Source organism: Oryx dammah, unplaced genomic scaffold (genome assembly GCF_014754425.2).
Source record: "Oryx dammah isolate SB20612 unplaced genomic scaffold, SCBI_Odam_1.1 HiC_scaffold_8, whole genome shotgun sequence".
NCBI classification, from domain to species: domain Eukaryota; kingdom Metazoa; phylum Chordata; class Mammalia; order Artiodactyla; family Bovidae; genus Oryx; species Oryx dammah.
In genome coordinates, this window is record NW_024070192.1 from 10,899,495 (window position 1) to 10,920,063 (window position 20,569).

The 20,569-nt window shown below is 56.8% G+C and overlaps 2 protein-coding genes across 3 annotated transcripts in view; one reads left to right on the forward strand and one right to left on the reverse strand.

Moving 5' to 3' along the window:
- Positions 1–20,569, forward strand: part of ENDOV (endonuclease V) — an 81,033-nt gene that overhangs the window by 46,165 nt on the left and 14,299 nt on the right. The gene's annotated exons all lie outside the window — the stretch shown is intronic.
- On the reverse strand, positions 1,110–10,721 carry NPTX1 (neuronal pentraxin 1). The gene is made up of 5 exons (XM_040244774.1): positions 10,277–10,721; positions 9,787–9,994; positions 7,465–7,709; positions 6,053–6,232; positions 1,110–5,286 (listed from the first exon to the last, which is right to left on the reverse strand). The coding sequence occupies exons 1-5, from the start codon at positions 10,718–10,720 to the stop codon at positions 5,065–5,067; spliced, it is 1,299 nt and encodes a 432-aa protein (XP_040100708.1). The 5' UTR covers position 10,721; the 3' UTR covers positions 1,110–5,064.

Consider the following 20,569-nt stretch of genomic DNA (forward strand, 5'->3'; position numbering starts at 1 on the left):
ATGATAGTAAAAATACCGAAGTTTTGAATGAGCACTTTCATAGAAATTAGAAACGTAAGAGTGATGTTATTACAGACATAACTGTGCACTTGCACGAGTGGGAGGCAAAGAGGTGCTGTGTCGGCCTGAGCTGCTGGCACTGAGCACAACCCTGGGCCCGGCCACACGTGTGCAGCCTCCAGGTGGACACTGCACACCAAGGGCAACTGACAGGCCCAGGGTCTTCAGCCTGGCAGGGGTTTCTCTCCCCCAACTGGGGTTCCTACTGCAGGGTCAACAGGGTGAGTGGTCAACTGCTCTGAGGCCAAACCCCCTCCGTACATACTACTCCAAGCAATGGGAAGCTCACTTACACCCCACCAAACTCCAGCTCCTGAGTTCTGGCCAGGTCTCATCTGTTAATTCAGCATGTGGTGTGTGTGTGTGTGTGTGCGCACGCACATGCATGTGTGTTGGGGCATGGGGGAGACCAATCAACCAGGCAGGTTATTTGGACTCGTGCTCATTGATTTTATCCCACAGAAGGGAACAGCTCCATGGCTCCATGTCCATCCAGTGGCTAGCCTGGCCCATGAGGGGCCAGGGAACTGAGTTCTTGTCAGTGCCCAGGGTTCCCACATCAGCCATCTTCTTGGTATGTGAACCTGGGGGTGCTGTCTTACTTGAGAGCAGGGAAACAGCCTGGGGACCCTAAGGATGGGTCAGCAGGGATGTGGCAAAGGAGAGCAGGGCTGCTTGGGAAGGACAAGCCCAGACTACCTGGGACCTGTAGCCAGGTGTGCTGTGGGCAGTGCATCGGTTCAGGAGGGAGCAGGGCTGCAGATGAGGTGAGGAATGGGCAGATACTCTGCAATCCAAGCCCCAGTGTGGTCTCTACACACTGCAGAATCACTTCACTGCTCTCTGCCTCGATGTCGGCTGCACCTGAGAATGGGGCAGGCCCCCTCCCCACACCTGATGTCCACTATCACCAGGTGGCTGCTGGATTTTTAAGGGGCACAGGGCAATGGGTAGGCAGGCATATCCTGGGAGGGCCCCTGAGGTCGCCCAGTAGGTTGAGGTGACATTTGCAAGCTTGAGGAAAGAAGAGATATTCCAAGGAGACCACAGTCTTTCTTCACTCTTTACTGTGTAAAAATAAACTCAACAATTCATGTCATTTCAGCAAGAAAATGAAAAAAAAAGCAAGAATACCAGTAGAAATAGTGCATTTCCAGAACTGCTGATGGGAGGTGGCAGGTCCCATGGTTTTGACCCATTAGATACCCAAAAGGCTGTGGATCATATGAAAAATGTACAGCTTTGGTTAGCAAATAATGAAAAAGTAAGATACATCAATTCTCTTTCCTATTATACAGTATATACAATATAACAATATCAACCAGAGGGGGTTTGCTTTGTTGTTGTTGATTTTTTTTTTTTTTTTTTTGGCAAATAAGACAAAATTGGGACTCTAAGTATTGGGCTTTTTTGTTCTCAATGACTTGTTCCCTTTCAACAAATGGCACTTAAGTCCACTGTACATGGAAGTGATACATTTCCCATCATTAGCTGAATAAATTTACACACTGTGTTTTAAGAGATGAAACCATGACTGCTTTAAGCCACGTTTTGGTTGCCATAAGATTACAAAGGATACCATCTTCTTAATCTTCACAATTCAGAACCCTAGTTTCTTCTATCAGGGTTGGAACTGACCATCAAGTCCTCTACTCATTCCACTTGACAAGTCAACTCCAAGACAGAGGGGCCACCATCAGGGACCAGAGCATATCCAGTCCCCAACATGTCTTTGAGAACAGGTGGCCCCGCCCTGGAGCTCATTGGAACTATGACCCTCATGCCAGCCTCTCCCTTCCCCTTCACTCCCCACAAGACACCCCCTTGGTCTCAGGTCCCAGGGCTGGTGACAAAGTGATCTTTGCAGTCTTAGAAAATAAACTGTGAATCTACAAAAGGAACAGAAAGCATACAAAATGTATCTCTTTCTTCCAAAATACATGCTTTCAGTTCTACATTTTGGCGGAGCCTGAAAAGTATTTTCAAGGGAAATATAGGTTGAGTTAATTTATAGGTTTGTCCTTTTCTTTCATAAAAATATTCTTGTTTTGGTAATAAACTTTTTCTTCTAGAGTAAGAGAAATAATACTGTGTTATCAAAAGCAAGAAGGCTTACGATTCAAGTGGGCTCTAAGCCCTCGAGGGCCCGGAGAGCCTCTGTCAGTAGCTCTGCCGCCTCGGACACCCAGGGAGCTGTGGGACACCAGCTCGGCAAAAGCAAACACTGTCTCGACAGTGCTTTTTTATCTCCTTATTTTATAAAATGGCTTACCTGAGATAGGCATGTATTATTCAGTGCAAGAGGGAACATCAATCAGATTAAGGAGTAGATGGAAACTATGTGGATTAGATTTGTGGCTGTGTCATCTACCTTTCTCGGGGCTGGCGAAGTGCCAAGTGTTAACACAGTGAGGGAGCCAGGGGCTTGGCACAGGCTCCAGTTGGGGCGGGGTAGGGAGTTAAACATCAGCTTCTGTCCCTGGCACCATGGGTGCATCGGGGTGGGGGGCGAGGAGGGTGAACAGGTCGGGGAGGGGAGGCCAAAGGGACACAGGTGTGCTCTGCCCACCTTTAGTTAGGGCAGAGGATGGCTTGTGGTCCTAAATGGACAGCTCCCACCGAGCCCACTGGGGCAGAAGGTGGTCTGGGGTCCGGTAGATCACTAGATCGGCGGCAGGGGCTGGTGGGAGATGCCGAAGGAGAGCACCTAGCACACTCTGGGCCTTGCCTACAGCTCCGAGATGGCTGAAGTGAGGGGTGGGGCTGATCTGGTCTAGAGGGGGATTCCAAGCTCTCGCTCTCTCCCAACCACGGGCGATGTTAGGCCTGTTCTCAACCTACATGTTAAAAATACTTCTTGGTGTGTTTGGGGAGTGGGGAGGGAGAGAGGGACTCCGTCTCTCCCGTGACCTCCTCCAACACCCTTGGCTTGCTTACCCAGCCATTTTCAGTAGCTACATGGATGGTCACAGAACAAGGGGTGGCACTGGGCACACAACACAGAACCAGAGAAGTTCATGCAGGCAGGGGAACACACACCAGAATGAGGAAGCAAGGGACACACCGCCCCGAGGAACATGCAAACGAGAAGATCCCTGCAGACCCACAGATGCCACAGCCGGACGGGCTCTGACAAAGCACAATGGTCTCAGAAAAAAGCCACTGTTGAACCACAACACGCAGCCCGGTGCCTGGACCGCACCCTCGGCACGAGAGTGACGCACTGCAGAACGGCGACTGGGTACCGTGCAGACACCCACGCAGACACCGACACAGAAACACCAACACAGACACACACAGATGCACTAGGTTTCCGACACAACACGGACCTGCGTTTAAGGAGACAGGTGCCTCTGGAAAAAACAGAAGACAGAACACCTGCTCCTGCTGAAGAAATGTCTGCAGCTGTAGATGAGCCAGGCAGTGCAGTAGAATTTCTAGAAAGACTTGCCAGCCTTTTGCTAATTAGACTCTTGGTGATAGAGCCCAGGTGGCCCTTGGGTGTGCGACCCCCAGATGGTGCAACGAAGCAGGGAGCTCACCCTCCCCTGGGCGTGATCCGTCTGAGTGCTCTTCTTCTCTCTCTCATTCAACACACATGTGTGCGTACACACGCGCGCGCACACACACACACACGCGCACACACACACACACACACACATACACACACTTTTCTCCCCACCTTGGAAGGACTAGAAGGAGACGCACATGTTAGTTTTTCATGGGGAGAAAAAATGTCAAAGCTTCTGGACACTGATTGGGTGTCAATGTCACCAGCTGGTGACGGGTTGGGGGCTGCATCAGAACTTGAGCTCTGTAAGATGGGGAGTGGGTTTCAGGCCCCGGCCTGGCCATGCCTAGCTCTCCATGGAGAGGTCTCTGGACTTGCCCCAGCCTGGGTAAAGAATATGGCTGTCAGAGTTACCATGGACCTGGCCCATTGACTGGCTGTGGCCTTACATGGCTGGGTCTCAGTCAGAGTGTGGGTTTCCTGGTCTAAAAGGTCTGTTCTCCAGCTGACCCACTGAAGCCTCAGGTCGTCCACTGCCAGAGGCCAAGGGGAAGGGTCCAGAGGTCCTGGCTTCCTGGGCAATGGGTGGGATGCTCCTCTCTTGGGGTCACCAGCTGGCCGCTGGAGGGGAGTTTGGGGAGGTGGGAAGGCTGAGGGCCACAGATGGGATATTGGGCCAGAGCTGGCTACGCTGGGTGGGCAGGCCAGCCTCCCAGGCCCAGTGCTGTCCTCAGAGGTCAACAGCAGGATGCCTGGCTCCTGAGGCTGGTGCCACCTCCTCTGCCCTCTCCCAGCATGTGGTGCCATCACAGGACATGGTCTGCCTTCAACCCTTCAGAGAGAATTTACTTCTACGACAAAATACAAATTCTCCTTGGAGAGGTCCCTAGCCTTTAACAAAGCGCTAAAAGATATTTATTCTATCAATATAGAGATATGTCGCTCTGAAAAAGGTTTGCAAACAAAGATGAACGTATGGCAGGAGAAGTTGCACCAGCCCCAAGGCACACGGGCGGCCACCAGAGTTGGCAAGTACAGAGATTAGACCAGTCATGAGACTTCCCAAAGCCACAGAGAAAGAAGAAAAGGAATACCTCATTTTAAAAGAGAAGGCCTCCCCCGAGAGACAGATCCTTGTAGACACACACACACACACAGTCACACTCACACACGAGTCCTCTCACCTACGTGTGCATTTTTCAAAATGTCTCAGCCGCCAGTGTTGGTGGTGAACGGGGCATGCCTGAGAAACAGCGCGGGCTCCTAGAGAGAAGTGGGGACACCTGCGGCAGATGGGAGCCAGGCCTGCTTCTCACGTGCACGAGGACGAGACCAGGCTGTGTGCGTGTGCGCATGTGCGAGGGCGGTGGCCTTGAGTCATTCCTGGGGGAAAGGGAGAGAAGAAGAGATGACGGATCATCACCGCACAAGCAAGGGGAGGCGGGCGGGGGCTGGGGACCCAGGGACCCGGAGGCTCAGCCCAGCCCCAGGCCTCAGTTGATCTGGCGACAGGCTTCGAATGTCCACTTGGTGGCTCCGCCGTAGATCTCGATGTGGGACTCGGCCCAGGCGATGACGTTGCCGGAAAGGGCCTTGGTGCTGCAGGTGGCCAGGTTGTACACCTCCCCTGGGGTCAGCTTGCGGTCCCAGATGTTGAAATGGGCCAGCTCGCCCACAAACGCTTGGGTGGCATCAAACCCGCCACCCAGAGTGTCCTTCAGAGAAAAGCAGAGGGTGAGGGTGGAGGGGGTCAAAGTGGTGAGTGCCTATCAGGAGGGCTTCCCTAGCATGTATGGCTCTCACGTCCACCTCTGGGCACATCTGTCTCAGCTGTGCATCCGTCCCCGCCCTCCAGGGAGCTCAGGAACAGCAGTGATGCTGGCCTCCTCTGCCCTGGATGCAGAGTTTCTCCTGGGGGCACCTGAGAGGTGCCCAGTGAGGGAGGGTGTCAGCTGGGACAACCGTGGAAGCAGGGCCTGGGGGCCTCCCCTACACTCCCTGCCTCTCCCCAGGAAACTCTAATGTCACTCTTTGCTAGCCATAGCTGCCCAACAAGAACTGAAGGCCTGGGGCTCTCCTGCCTGCCTTTCCCTCCTGGGTGCCCAATGGGAGACAAACCACTTCCAGGAAATAAATTATGCATCACTAAGTGCACGACTGGCCTTCCTGTGCCAAAGAGCATCGCTGCAGTTGTTGAGAGTCTGGAGACAGAGCCCCCTCCTCCTGCCTTTCCTGAAAGAACCCACTCAGAGCGGGGACTTTGCCCAGACTGCTTCATCACTTGCTTCCACGGCTTCTTCTCAGGGGAACCACTTCCCTCTCCAGCTCCCTCCCACTTTGCTTCCTGCGGCCTCTCTCCCCTCCCTCCCAACACACTCACTCTCCTTTCTCCAGCCTAGTTTCCGGTTCTGGAGCTCCTCCCCCTGCAGCCAGTGGCCCCCACTTCCCCCTCACCCCGTCCCTGCCCCCCACAGCCTGTACCTGCTCCTGGCCCAGCACCAGCACGCCTTGTGGCTTGATGGGGTGATAAGGTGCTAGGTTCTCGCCGTTGCCGCCCTGGGTGCCATCCTGGTAGGCTTCCCAGACCCCGTCCCGGGTGGTCCAGGTGATACAGATGTGGTGCCACTTGCCGTCATTGATTACAAAGGGCAGCTTAGCCACCTGGGCAGGAGAACGACATACAGGACAAGATGGGAATGGGCACATCAGGATCAATGATCGTCACTAGTGTCACTAGTTACTAGTCATAGGTATTTACAGTAAATATCAAGAGCCATTACTGAGTTCTTGCAGCACCTGCCCCTCGGGACTGTCAGGCCCATCCATTGATGGAGTACAGAATCACAAAGGAAATGGGAAGCTTTGTCCAGATCGATCTGAATATGCAATCTCCTCACTCCTACTCACCCTCCTACCTCTGGACCAGTCCAAAAAACCTGCCCTCGGATGAGCCACCCCTGGGGGCTGACTTCACTGCTGCTTTCTGGGCCCTCCTCTCTTCCAACACTCCATCTCTAATTGCCAGATCCTCTGGGTCTAAAACCCGCCCAGCCTTTTTACAGAGACTCTGAAAGATGCCAGGGGAGATGGCACCATGCCTTTTAATGCTCCAGAGCAGCCCCTGACCTGGAATTTCACTCCCACTCTAACATTTCAGGCGGGGAGGCTGCTTCAGCTGACAAAAGAACCCTCACACCCTTTTAACTTGGGGACATGGGGCCCCAGAAAGGCACAGCCCTCTCTGGGCAAGGCATCAAGAGCAAAGGCTTGGACTCCAATTCTCAGTCCAGGTTTTAGACATTAACTACCAAAGCTGGCGTGGTGATGAGGGAGTTGGAGAGCTGACAGCTAATTCCAGAGCTAGCAGGGATTAAGGGCCAAGATGGAGATGGGTTCCCTGGAGGGAAAAGGTGCCCTCTCCCAAGGGCTCATGCAGACCTGGTCTCCTCCCAGGGGCAGGGGGCTAAGCAGGATTGATGTGGACTTTCTGGGAGCATCCTTACCACGACCCCAAGCATCTATGGTCTCCCAAATATGGGGGAGAAAAGTCAGTTCCAAGACCAGCTGAGGGAGGGAGTCAGGGTTTGATCAGCCGGATGGATTGGCCCCTGGATCCTCCTCCTCCACCCCCACCCGTGAGGCCTCTGTCTGGGAGGGTTCCAGCTTCCCCGTGTTCACAGAGAATAGCAAGGGTACCCCTCCCCATTTCTCCCAGTCCTCACCCTGCCCCTCCCTCAGCCCTGCCTGGCGAACTCTCCTCTTGGGGGCCACAGTAGCACCCGAGGCTGTGTATCTCATACCACCCAGACCTGCCCCAGCCACTGGTTGGACTGGGGCCCCAGAGGCCTCACCCTGCTGCCCTGCAAATCCAGAAGGAAGGGTAGAGGCTCTACCTTGTCGTTGATGAGGATCTCCATGGGGTTGTTGCCCCACTCAATGAGAACCAGCTCATTGGCCTGGCCGGGCACGGCATAGGAGAAGGGCGTGCCCACCCCCGGCGCCGCACTGGACTTGAGCCACATGCACACTGTGAAGGCGTACATCTCTGGCAGGCTCTTCTTCACCTTGGCATACATGTAGTTGGTCCGCAGTGGGAATGTGAGCTGGAACTTATCTCCAGGGCGGTTGTCCTTCTGACCTGCAGAGGACGGGACACAGTACCGACACCTGCACCTTGACAAAGCGCCTGTCCCAGACTAAAGCAGGCTTGCCAACCCCCCTGCCCCCAACCAGGCTATGTGATGCAGACAAAGCAGACTCCTCTCTGTTCTGTAGATGCTGAAAACAAAGCTCAGAGAGGTCAAGTACTTTGCCCCAGGGCACAGGGCCAGACCGAAAGAGCTGGCCCACAGTCTCTGCACTCTGGGTCTGGCTCCCACATGGTGGCCCCCATGGACAGGCTGGGATGGGGAAGCCTGTACACAATGGGCTCTGGGTATCTGCACCTGAGCTGGGCAGTGGCATGGGGAGGGAGTGGGTCAGGGCACACCCTGTAAAGCAATGCTTGCTCAAAGGTGTGGCTGCAGAGGAAGGGGGTCTCCTCACCAGGAAAGAGGCTAACTCCCCTCAGAGTAGCCCCTCCGGGAGCCCAACCTGATTTCACGATGCTGGCTGCTGCTCAGAACAGGCCCCTGGGGCCCGTCACACTTCCTTCAAGGCCAGGACACACTGCAGCCCCTGGTCACTCATCTGACCCAGCCAATTCATCCTGAGGACTCAGGCTGTTTCCAGTATCCCATCCACCCCACAGGAAGGAGAGCTGTCCCCTCTGAGTCTCTTCAAGCAGCTCTGTCTGCCCCTGCAGAGAGGGCAGGACAGCAGGGAGCCCGAAGATGGCCCTAGAGCCAGGTTCTCCTAAGGTGACTGCTTTGAGGACAATGCCAATCATTCTCAGGGCGAGCTTCCGGTGTGTTTCCTGAAAAATCACACTCATTGCCCCATCGCCTCCCTTTATACTCAGCCACCAGCTCCCCGTCTGTTGGCAACATCTCCAGGGAATGCTTGTCTGCCCTCTCCCAACTCACACACACACTGTGGCTATGACCCTGGGCATGGTGTGACTGATTCCAGTCAAAACATTCCAACCCAGCAGTGGGCATGGGCACCCGGCCCAGAGCCAGGAACACACACCCACCAGCTCCAGGGTGTACACGGGGTGCTGCCAGAGAGCCCAGCACTAAACCAGCCCTCTAGGCCAAGAATTATTTCTAGAACACATCCTACTGGGTCAGCTACCCCAACCCCTTCCTCTAAGCCAGATGTCAGGGAACAGAGCAGGGCTGGCCATGTTCCCCTTCTGTCTCAGGCTGGCAGCCCCCTGCCCTTGGAGCAGATCTGGTCTCTCTCCAGGGGGTGCTCTTCATTTCCCCAACCTCCCCCTTCTTTCTCCCTCCTCCCTTCCCCGATCTGTTTTTCAGTTACATAACGTGCCTTAAGATGGCACTGTTTAAATCCATCCAGCACACACTTTGCAGTCCGAGAAGGGTCACGTGGCCCTGCTCCCAGCCTCGCATCCCCCCGCCTCCCCTTTTACAACCTTGTTTGATTTCTGAGACTTCAAGGCTGAGCCTCTCAAGCTCATCCATGAGCCCGGGCGAGACTGGGACTTTGGGTTGGCGACTTGAACAGCGGGGCAGCATGCAAGATGCCTGAGCTTGGGTCATTTATAAGAGAAAACCACAGGAATGTACTCAGGGCTGGGGAAGGGGGACCTGGAAATCCCTAAAGGACGCCAGGGGCCGCAAGGAACTGGGAGGAAGCCTGCTCAGGGCCCAGATCTGCCGTGGACCAGGAGGACCCAGCCGCAGCCCCTGCCCTGCTCTCTGCTGGGGATAGGGACTGGCTAGAACCAGGGTTTCTTAGCCAGGGAGGACTTGGTCTAGCCATGGCTCTAGTGCAAAGTTGCTGAAGACTAAACAGATCAGACTTGAAAAATTCCTGTGAGTGTGTGACTGTGGCAGGGGAGCAGGGAGGGAGCCCTAGGCTATCCCTTCCTCACTCCGTTTCCCCAGATGTCCCAAGCCCAGGGCACTCCAGCCCTGCTAGGAACATCAGCTGGAGAACCTAAGGTAGAAATGGTGGAGGAGCTCAGGGCTTTTACACTCCCGACCTGAGCTGTGCAGAAAGCCAGGGCCAGAGGCCGGGTCCCACTGGTCCAGGGAGCTGAGATAGGATGCAAGGACCTTCCTCTCCCTACCCCACCCCATGACCACTACCTTTTTCGAGCTCGCTGATCCGCTGGTGCAGGGAAGTCAGGGCGCTTTCGATCTTGACTCTTTCCTCGGTGTCATTTTTGGGGCCCCCTTTGCCCTCCTCCAGAGTGTTCACCCGAGACAGCACCTGCCTCTCCAGGTCATCGATCTTGCTCTGCAGCAGATCCTTGAGACTGTTGGTCTGGCTGGAGGAATTGAGCCGGCTGTACTGCTGCGGGGGTGCAAGGGCGGGGGGGAAACCATATCGTTACGCGTGGAGTAGGGACCGTGCCGGGAGGCCGGTGGCGCGGTCCCCTCAGGGCGACTGCGGGGGCGGCCTGGCAGGGAGCTCGGGCTAGTGCCCGTTCCGGGGCCCGCAGGCTTGGGGAGGCCTCAGCCAGGCATCCGCACCCGGCCGAGCCCGGAGTTGGGGGTGTCAGGTAGGGTCGGGAATGGAGGTGGGGGAGGGCAGAGGGGCGCGTGAGCCGGAGGGGAAACAGCGGCGCGCGCGGACCTCGAGGTTCTCCAGGCGGGTTTTGAGCGACTGCAAAGTTTGCCCGAGTTGGCTGAGCGTCTCAGCGGCCGGCGTCCGAGACAGGTCGCCCATGGTGTTCTTGCCCGAGCCGGGCTGCTTGCGGCCGCCGCCGGTCCGCGCCTCGCCCGCGCTCGCGTCCAGGGTGCTCTGGCTCTCGCAGCGACCCAGCTTGGTGGTCAGCTCGCGGATGGTCTCCTTCTGGCTCAGGATGGTCTCCTTCTGCTGCAACACGGTCTCTCGGAGCTGCAGCACGTTGCTCCGGAGCTCCTCGGCGCCGCCGGCGGCCACGGACGCGGCGCACATGTCGGCGTCCACGGGCACCGAGGTGCAGATGAAGCGCGTCGGCCCGAAATCCTGGGCCCCGCTGCCCAAGAAGCAGAGGGCGAGCAGCGCACAGGTGCGCGCGGCGCGGCCGGCCGGCATGGCTGCGGGCGCTGGGACCCGGCGCTCCGGCCCGGCTCCGCTCGGCTCGGCTGGGGCTCAGCGGGCGGCCCGCGCTCTGGGCGCCGCGCTGCTGGCTGCTCCGCCGCGCAGTCCGCACCGCCGCGCTGTCCGGCCCCCACTGCCGCCTGCGCTGCGGAGCCCGCGCCTTTTATGCCACCGCGGGAGGGGCCTCGGCGCTGGCGACGTCAGCGGGGGAGGAATCCCGGTTTAATTGTCTGCGGCCGGGTCCCGCTGTGCGGCTGGGGTCGCAGGAGCGCGCAGTAGGGGAGACTACTCCCCAAACCCCGGCGCCGCCGCATCTTTTGCACCATCCTCTACCCGCTCGCCCCTGTCCCAGCCTGCGCCGCTTCCCCGAAGGCGCCGAGAGCCGAGGGAGCGGGGTGTGGAGAGTAGGGTGGGCCGGGCCGCGGCCCCGGACTTCTGGATGGGCCACCTGCGTGCTGCTCCAAATCTCCGACGGGACTTGGGGCACACGGGAGGCCACGGCGGACCCGAGGGACAGAATTCGGCTCACCCCGCTGGGCCGAACACTCGCCGGGCCTCGACCGGGTCCCCAAGGACTCAAGTCGTCCACACCTGTGTGCCGGGTTGGGGGTGCCGGGAGCAGAGCCTTGCTACCTTCCCAGGTTCCAAAGCGGGGTTCCAAAGCGGGGTCGCGGAGTCTCTCCGTTTCTTCAATGTCTGTATGGGGTTGTAAAGATGCTACACACCCCGGGTCGCGGGGCTTCCCTATGACCTCGTTCTCGGCTATCCTGCGCCCCCACCACCCCGGCTCCGGGCTTTGGAGACTGGCAACATCTCCCGGGAATGACAGCCGCCACATCGTGCTGGTGGGGCAGGCGGGCACTTCTCGGAGGCGTCCCTAGCGGATTAAGCCTTTCCTGCCAGCCAAGCGGGTCCGATTCCGGGCAGACGGCGCCACCGGGGCTGGACGCTCCCTGCAGCCTCGGGGGGAGGCGCCGCGCTTCCGAGGGGGCCCTGCAAGCGGACCCTTTGCGCTCCCCGAGCGCCTTCCCACAGCAGAGATATGAGGGCACGTGTGCGTGTCCGTGTGCTAGTTGGAATGCCTCCGTGTGCCCATGTCTGCGCGTGTCCGCGTGTGTGTTGGGCTTTCTGGAGCCCCTGCACCCCAGCTCTGCCCACTTCTCCGCGGGTGGCGAGGGGTCTCGGGCTTCGGGAGAGGGGCGTCACCCCTGAGGAGCTCCACACTATGCTGTTACTCATAGTCACCTCACTCACCCACCCACACACTTGAGCCATTTTTTTCTGGGCAGCGGCGCCCCAGGCTTCGACTCCCAATTTCCCGTCCTGTTTCCGGTGCCCGACTAGGACCTGAGCCCCTGCGGGTCAGAGCCAAAGGCGCTTCGGAAGCCGCCGCTCCAAGCTCCCACTGTACAGAGGAGGCGCCGAGATTCCCGGATCCAACTGCAGGCGACAGGTCGAGCCAAAGAGACAGTCCCAGTTGGGGCAGCCCGGAGGACACCCGAGCCCCATACCCCGAGCCCCTCATTCTCCTCCTCTGGGCGCCGCGATGGCCCAACAGCTGGGAAGCTCCCGGGTCCCTGCCTGGGGCTGACTTCTGCCCGCGGATGGGAAATGAAGCCACTCTATTGAGACCTGTTTGATAAAACACGATCTCCTCCCTCTCCGCATCCTCCTTCCATCCCCGAGGCTACACGAGGTCACAGTTCTTTCATTGCTTCAGCCGTGAACTCCCCATTAGCGCGGGGCTGCGAGCCGGCGCAGCCCTTGCTCGTCCATTGGCCTCCACTTCCCGGCGCCAGAGGGACCCCGCGGCCCGCACGTAGCAGGTCTGGGCTCCGCGCGACTCTGTCCAGGACTGTGCGGGGGTTTCAGCCCCCGGGGGCCGCGCTCGACCACCACGAGCGCCGGGACCCGCTGAAGCTCACGGCCCGCCCCTGGGCCGCGGGAGGGGCTGGCCATGACTGTCCCACGCGTGTCTGCGCCTCAGGCCAGCAGGCGACTCCAGAGGAAATACCCGCGCGAGGGGCGCGACGACTTCTGCCTCCACTCCCATCCCGCGACCGGCTAGGGTCACTTTCCCTGCTCAGGGCTTCATTTGATCAGAGGCGGTTTCCCGCGGGGCCTGGGGAGGAAGCTAACCTAGTGCAGAGGGAGCGCGTGTCCAGAGATCGCGTGGGCGCGGGAGAGGAGCCCAGCTGGGCCTGGCAGGCGGTATGGACTGAGCGGGAACCCTGGGCCTGGCCTTGCCTCCTGAGCCTCAGGAGGGTCAGGGACTTGCCCGAGCAAGGCAGGGACTTGGGCTTTTACTTCCAGAGATCTCAGTGATTGGCACCCAGGCACCTGGGCCCTGAGAGCCAGACCTGCCCTCCCCACTCCTCACCCCATCTCTAGGAGGGAAGTATGGAACCCCAAGGGGAGCAGACTGTGGTCAAGGGCCCATGACCCTATGGTCCCTAGGGCGACCTCTGTGGAGCACCCTGTCTGCCAGAAGACAGTATTGGGGACAACTGCAGCAGACATGCGGGCTCTATTGGGAGATGGGGGCAGGGCGCACTATGGCAGCTCTCTGCCTTCTTGAAATCTTTTAAACTGGACCTCAAGACTCTGGGAGGGGGGGATTCAGTTCTGGTAGTTTTTTGGCCTCCTCTTCTCCCTAAGGGCTTCCCACGTGGTGCTAGGGGTAAATAATTTGCCTGCCAATGCAAGAGACACGAGAGACATGGGTTTGATCCCTGGGTAGGGAAGATCCCCTGGAGTAGGAAATGACACCCCACTCCAGTATTCTTGCCTGGAAAATTCCATGGACAGAGGAGCCTGAAAGGCTATAGTCCATGGGGTCTCAAAGAGTCCTGCACCACTGAAGCAACAGCACACAGCACTCCCTCCCTAGAGTTGGGGAGGTATCTGGCGGTTGGGGACTAGAAAATGAATGGCTGCCTTGCCTAAAACTCTTGGGGAAGGAACCTCTAGTTGCCTAGCTACCTGGTCTGGAGGTGCGGGATGAAGGGGCACCCTCAAATGTGTACATCCGATTTTCCCCACCCTGCATCGCATACCTCAGGACTGCAGCAGTGGTGGGGATGGGGGTGGGGTGTGGGGGAGGAAGTGCTGTACCTGCTTGCAGTGGAGTTGGGAAGAGATGAGCAGGATCACACAATGATGGGGTTTTCCCACCTCACAGACACAATAGATATGAATAACCTAAAAACCATAGACAATAGTAAAGTGTAGTAGAAATAATTAGAAAGTGATGAGTTCTGACTACCTATTACCTTTGTTCTTAATGTAATTTCTATAATTGTGAGTTTGTAGAATTTACATTTTAATGATGACTATGTTTAACCATCAGCTTGCAAATTCCTGAAAATGTAGCAGTCAGCTGGAGCCAAGTCTGCTGGGCACATTACTGGTGGAAGAAGAGGGAGAGGCCTTCAGAGGTTAAACTGGGGGGTTGAGAGGAGCAGGTACCCGGTGTAGGGAAAGTAAAGGGGCAGGTGGGGAAGTGTGACCCGAGGCTCCCTGGCTGTGGCCAGCGCAGTAAAGGCAGACAGGCATAGGAGGGCTAAACAGGTGGGCCGGGAGCTTATTCTGAGGATGTCAGTGCTGTCGAGGATCTCTACTCAGTGGATGGCTGGAGCCCACCCAGGGAGGGTGCTCAAGCCTGGTGCTGTGCCCAAGACCCTCACTCATCCTGTGGTGACTCCTGGCCCTGTTCTTTTCAAGGGCCAAGGCCGTGAGCTGGTCTAGGGCTGGAAAGAGCTCCCCTCATGGTGGGTAATGGGGGTTGCTGAGTGGGCGCTGGCAGGGCACTGGGAAGAGCTGGGAGGACAATGGACCTGGACCAGGGCTCATCCACCACTCAACTCTGAGCCCATCCAGCACAAGGTACATAAGGGTCCACCTGCTTTTTGAAATAGCTGCCTCTGCAGGGAGAAGGCAATGGCACCCCACTCTTGTACTCTTGCCTGGAGAGTCCCATGGCCGGGGGAGCCTGGTAGGCTGCAGTCCATGGGGTCGTGAAGAGTCGGACATGACTGAGCGACTTCCCTTTCACTTTTCACTTTCATGCATTGGAGAAGGAAATGACAGCCCACTCCAGTGTTCTTGCCTGGAGAATCCCAGGGATGGGGGAGCCTGGTGGGCTGCCGTCTATGGGGTAACACAGAGTTGGACACTACTGAAGTGACTTAGCAGCAGCAGCAGCAGGGAGAAGGCTGGGGAGTAGAGGGGGAGAACCAGGCAAGGCCCAGGGACCCCATCTGAGAAGAGAAGAAGGCCAGTGTCCTCACTGACCCAGGTGGGCCCCTCAGACCAGAGTCAGGCCCAGTTTGCTGCAGAGGACTTGCTGTGGGCCCTCCTGGGTCAGCTGCCGTCTCACCTAGGATGGGAGGACACTGTGATAATGTAAGTGGCTGCTGGATTTTGTTTGTTTTAATATTTATTTATGTATGTATTTGTCTGCACTGGGTCTTAGCTGTGGTATGTGGTATCTTCAGTTGCAGCATGCAAGATCCAGTTCCCCGAGACCAGGGATTGAACCCAAGTCCCCTGCATTGGGAGCACAGAGTCAGTTGCTGGACCATCAGGGAAGTCCCATGGCTGCTGTTTTAAAGTGTGGGGACACGTGTCACACTCCTGAGCTGATTTTTGGTTTTGCTTCTGCGTTTGCGTCAGTGCTGGTGATGATCTGTGTCTCGGCCTGGGGGCTGCTTGGGCAGGGTGTCCACTTTGGGTCCTATAGGATGAATTTATACACCTCTCTATGTGTGGTTATTTGTGGGGCAGCACCCACAGGCTGTCCCTGGTGTGGAGGAGACAGGCTTTTGACTGCTACCAGGTAAGAATCAGCAAGGACCTCTGGCAGCCCAGGCCTCATGACAGAGTCAGGCCATGTGACTCCCATGTGAGAAGTCCCTGAACCAAAGAGGTGGGGGTGTGGCCACTCTGGTAGCAGTAAGCCCCATGGAACCTCTGCCTCCAGCCTGGAGTGGCACTTCTGACTCCCATCCACCCCTTCTGGTGTGACAGGGACAGGTCTTTGCTGCCCAGTTCTGTTGGGGGAGGGGCCATCAGGGCAGTTCCCTCTGCCCTCTTCTCAGACACCCTCACTGCAATAGCCTTATTTTACAAACAAGGAATTGTCCTTCCCAAAGCCCTCTGTCCATGTCCATTCATTTGCCTTCCTAGGGCATGGCTGGGCTATGTCCTCACTTGGCAGATAAGGAAACGAAGGAAAGTCCAGGGTCTCCCAAACTGAAGGCAGAGCTGAGGGGCAAGTCCTGGCCTTCACACTCCCACCCAGCTTCGTCCTCACCCATCACGGCCCACCCCCTAGCCCCCTCCCCTCCCTCACAGGGAAGAGCTCTCAGACTGGCAGAACTGAGTGGCAGGAAGGAGCCCAAAGAAGACACAAGGCCTACCCTGCCCATACCTAGTGGTGGTGGTGGATCAGGCTGGGTCCCAGGCTGAGGAAGTTCTCTCCTGCTACCCTTGGAGGCGCAGTCACCCCTGCTTCCCCACTGTTCAAGTTCACGTCCACTGTGTGACCGCAGCTCACCCTGGAGCAGCCACATGAGGACTAACAGTCGTGGGCTTCGGTCATTAGCACTGGACAGCGGGGGCCCCCCACCCCATGCCTCCAGACTCCCTGTGCCCAGGGGTATTTCCCACCTGACGGCCCCCTTCCTCTGAGCCAGCCTGGGCAGCTGCCAGCCCCATCTGATTGGAACAGAGCCCTGGATGGTCTGCCCTCCTCTGGACCAAGTCCAGTACTGGGATCAGGGTGAGGAACAGGTACTCTTGAACTGATGACTTGCTGACCCCTGTAAACAGAAATTTAGAGGCACAAACTTATCTTTACATCTCAGGGAAAGCTCATCTCACTTTTCTCCAAGCAGGGGCTTCTGGCACCAGGCAGAACTATGGGCACCTAGTACAGTGTAAATATTCATTAAGTTTGCTCTCAGTTCAGCAAATATTTCCAGAGCATCTACTGAGGGGCAGGCTAGGTGCTGGAGCCAGGGATGAACACAACAGTCTCTCCACCCTGAGGGTGCTCAGCCTGGTGGGCAGATGGGGTAACATGCCTCTCCAGGGTAGGGTGGCAGGTGAGTGCCCTGGGCCAGGGCAGGTGGGGGGGTGGGGGCATCGAGCAGTCAGGGGGATCCCCTTAGGAGGTGATAACAGAACAGAGTCTTGAGGGGTGAGTGTCGAGGGAGGAAGCTGGCATGAATAATGGTAGGTCGGGTGTATAGGGTGTGCTTGGAGGGAGGGCATGTCTTCCATCTTTGAAGAGTAAGCTGCCTAGCTGGGCGGGAAGAGGCATTGCATGCATGAGGGCTGGCAAGCTTGTGGGAGCCACAATTTCGTCCTTCCATTTCATCCTGTCGGCAAGGAGGCCTGGCTGCAGTGCCAAGCGTATGTAGGAGGTTCTACCTGGAAATCTTGCCTGGGAGGGCAGACTTGAGGGGACACTGTCCAAGAGGCTGCTGCTGGGTGACGGGTTGGGGGAAGGAGGTTGGGGCAGGAACCGGCAGGGAGAGATGGACTTGAGAACATTTGAAGAGATGAAATCGTCAGGACTTGGGGATGACTTGGGTCTGAGGACCGAGCAGAGGGAGGAACCTGGGAAGCTTCCTGACTCTGGTGCTGTCTGCTGAGAAGGGACGATCTGGAGGGAAGGAGAGACTGTGAGTTCACGTTGGGACCTGTCGCATTGCAGTGGTTATTTGACAGCCAGGAGGAAATTAAAACAATGGGTACCAGGTGTTGTTGTCTAGTTGCTAAGTGGTGTCTGACTCTTTGCAACCCCATGGGCTGTAGCCCGCCAGGCTCCTCTGTCCGTGGGTCTTCCCAGGCAAGAATACTGGAGTGGGTTGCCATTACCTTCTCCAGGCGAATCTTCCCAACCCAGAAATTGAACAGGCATCTCCTGCGTTGTTAGGTGAATTCTCTACCACTGAGTCACCAGGGAAGCCCAAACCCAGTACTTAGTAGACTCTCCATATCATCCCTTGAGGAGACTGGTCCTGAACCGACAGGGACTGCAGGTCAGGCAGGAGGTCAGGGCCCCAAGAGCATCTTCAGGACAGTGGAGTAGCAGCCAGCCAGTAGAGAGATCACCCAGGGAGAGGATGGAGGAGAGCACCACACCTGGGATCCCACTGCTTGAGAGATCAGTTATGACTTCTGAGTGATGCCACCGGCAACAGGTCCTGGCACTCCCAGCCATGTTGCCCTCAGACATCAAAGTGCCTCCCTGCACTGTCCTCTCTGCCTTCCTGACAATGGAACTAGTAAATTCGAAAGCCAGGTCTGGAGCAGCCCTGGAGGCCCCACCCGAGAATCCCATTTGTATCCCCCTGGTTGGCTCCCTCCAGCTATTGGCATCTGGCTGGCGTGATGGGTGCTGGGGCCGCAGCCCGCTGTGTCCTTCCACATCGATTTCACCATCTGCCAAACACCAGGAGAGGGCATATGAAATATAAAATGAGTTGAGGCGTGTAAGTGTTTTGGAATAAAAATGGTGTGTACCGGCAAGGGATTACAGTTATTACAAGGTCTGTGCCTGATGCCACCACTCACACCTGGGAGGGGAGGGCATGGATTCCTGCCTCTTGAGCCTCCTCCTCTGGGGACTGAGCCAGCACGGATAAGGCTCACTGAACAGAGGCTGCCGGCTGCCAGGCACCGGAGAGGTCCCAAGGACCCCCGGGGGCTCCCAGTGCACCAGAGGACACACCACGAACCAGTCCCTTCATTCCCTCGTTGATTGTGGAGGGAACTTTGGAGTAGCCTGACAGGGGCTGTCATATTTTGTTTCCCGCATTTTACAGACCAGGCTTACACTTTAGTGTCTTGACTTAAGCAGCACAGCTAATTCTAGTAATGTAAGACCTGGCCTTCTGTTTCCATCCATTCATTCATTTATTCATTCAGTGAACAGTCAGTCTTCTGGTATTTATTGTGTGCTGCCAGGAACTCTCCCAGAAAGAGAGATGCAAGAGCTTTCCAGCTAATTTTTTTTAAAAGTTGATTTCTTGGTTTTAAGTTTCACTTTCATGGACTTTTCTTAAAACATTGGCATCTGCTACCAGCAGCTGTATTAAGATCCCTGTAGGGTGGTGTCTAGCTAGGCCAAAGCATAAACCTGTGTCTTTCTGGTCAACCCCTCACCATGAATTAGTGGCTTAGTGTTAGTTGCTCAGCTGTGTCCGACTCTGCAAAACCATGGACTGTAGCCCGCCATGAAATTCTCCAGACACGCGTACTGGAGTGGGTTGCCATCTCCTTCTCCAGGGGATCTTCCCAACCCAGCGATAGAACCCAGGTCTCCCGCATTGCGGGCAGATTCTTTACTATCTGAGCCACCAGGGAAGGCAATATCAAAAAGAGGCGGTGGGCACCCTCTGAGGCAGGATGTGGCACACTGGGAGGGAAAGAGGCTCAGCATGCAAGTTCCAGGGCCACAGCCTTGGCCACCAGCTGCGAGACTCTGGGTGGATGTGAGGGTGACCTTAAATGGCATGGCGGAGGCACCCAGTGAAGTGAGCATGTGATCAGTGGTGGTATCATTATTACAGTGATGTCCTTGTGCTGTTGGCAGCACTGGGCCAGTCCGGGGAGGGTCTCCAAGCCAGGAGGGCAGCTGACATTATGTGCAAGAAGCAGAGAGCTATTTTTCGGTTGAGGCCATGCAGCCCACCATTTTTTTCCCCCTTGATGCTGAGTCAGAGTCAGTTTCCAAACCTCTCAGATCCTGTGGCATATGGGCATGTCCTGGGAATGAGACAGTAGCTCCTGTGAGAAAAGCCCTCCTCAGATACATGGTTTTGTGTGTGTGGGTGTGTGTGTGCGTGTGTATGAGAGACAGAGAGGTGGGGGTGGGTCAGAGAGGAGAAATCTTAAACTGTCATGGAGTGGGAAGAAAACAAAAGGATGAAGGGATGGCATCTTCCTGTTGGATTGTCTTGGGGTTGCAAAGCCTCTTTCCTGGGAAGATTTCCACTTCCTGTTCCATTTTCTGCTGTGCATAGGACAGCCCAGTGCTCTGGGAGGCAGAGCTGCAGCAGAACTGGTCAGAGGCAGCCTTACCCTTCCACCTCACCCCCACTGAGGACCAGCTGCATTGGCTGACAGTGACCCCAGCAGGTCCCCTGGTCCCCTGAGCCAGTCAAAGCTGGTGTCCCTGAGGCTCCAAGGCGGGGGCAACCTCCCAGGGAGGATTGTGTGGCATGCTTCCTGTCCCCTCCTGGTCACCCCATCCATCTCTAGTGGGGTGCAAAGGCAGTGTCTTTCTTCCCCCTCTTTGGCTGCATCATGCAAGATGTCGGATCTTAGTTCCTTGACCAAGGATTGAACCTGTGCCTAGATTGACCTAACAGATTCTTGCAGAGTGAGGAAGTACAGCCGGGAGCATACCTTTCACCTCTCGGGTCTTAACTCTCATGGTGGCCGCTGCTTGGTGTCAGGGCTGCACAGGCTGCGGCCAGCTCCCTGTTCCCCACCACCAGCCCCTCCAGGCAGCCAGGAGGCCTTCACCTCCTTGTGGCCCTGAGGCTCCTTTCTGCTCTACACACTCTCACGTACACGTGGTAAGTAGGGAATGAGCCACACTGCGCCTCACTAAAGAGTCAATGATAAGACCCTTCTTCTGCCCCTGGGGGATGGTCTTGGGTGGTTCATAATCCTCCCAGGATCCCCCGGGATTGGGCACCTGGTGCTCACCACAGTGGCCAACTCTATCACTCCTCCCCACACTCCTGCCCCCCCTTCCCAGAGAAACCACCTACCAGCCTCAGACTCTGCCTCTGGGAGAGCCCTGCTGACCCAGGTGCATCTGGG

What these genes read in the sequence shown, in the direction of transcription:
- NPTX1 (XM_040244774.1), bottom strand. Translation starts at nt 10,720, where the DNA reads ATGCCGGCCGGCCGCGCCGCGCGCACCTGTGCGCTGCTCGCCCTCTGC. An exon ending in AGATCCTCATCAACGACAAG is followed by an intron (nt 6,233 to 7,464) that starts GTAGAGCCTCTA and finishes TCTCCTGCCCAG; the next exon opens with GTGGCTAAGCTGCCCTTTGT. An exon ending in TGGTGCTGGGCCAGGAGCAG is followed by an intron (nt 5,287 to 6,052) that starts GTACAGGCTGTG and finishes TTTTCTCTGAAG; the next exon opens with GACACTCTGGGTGGCGGGTT.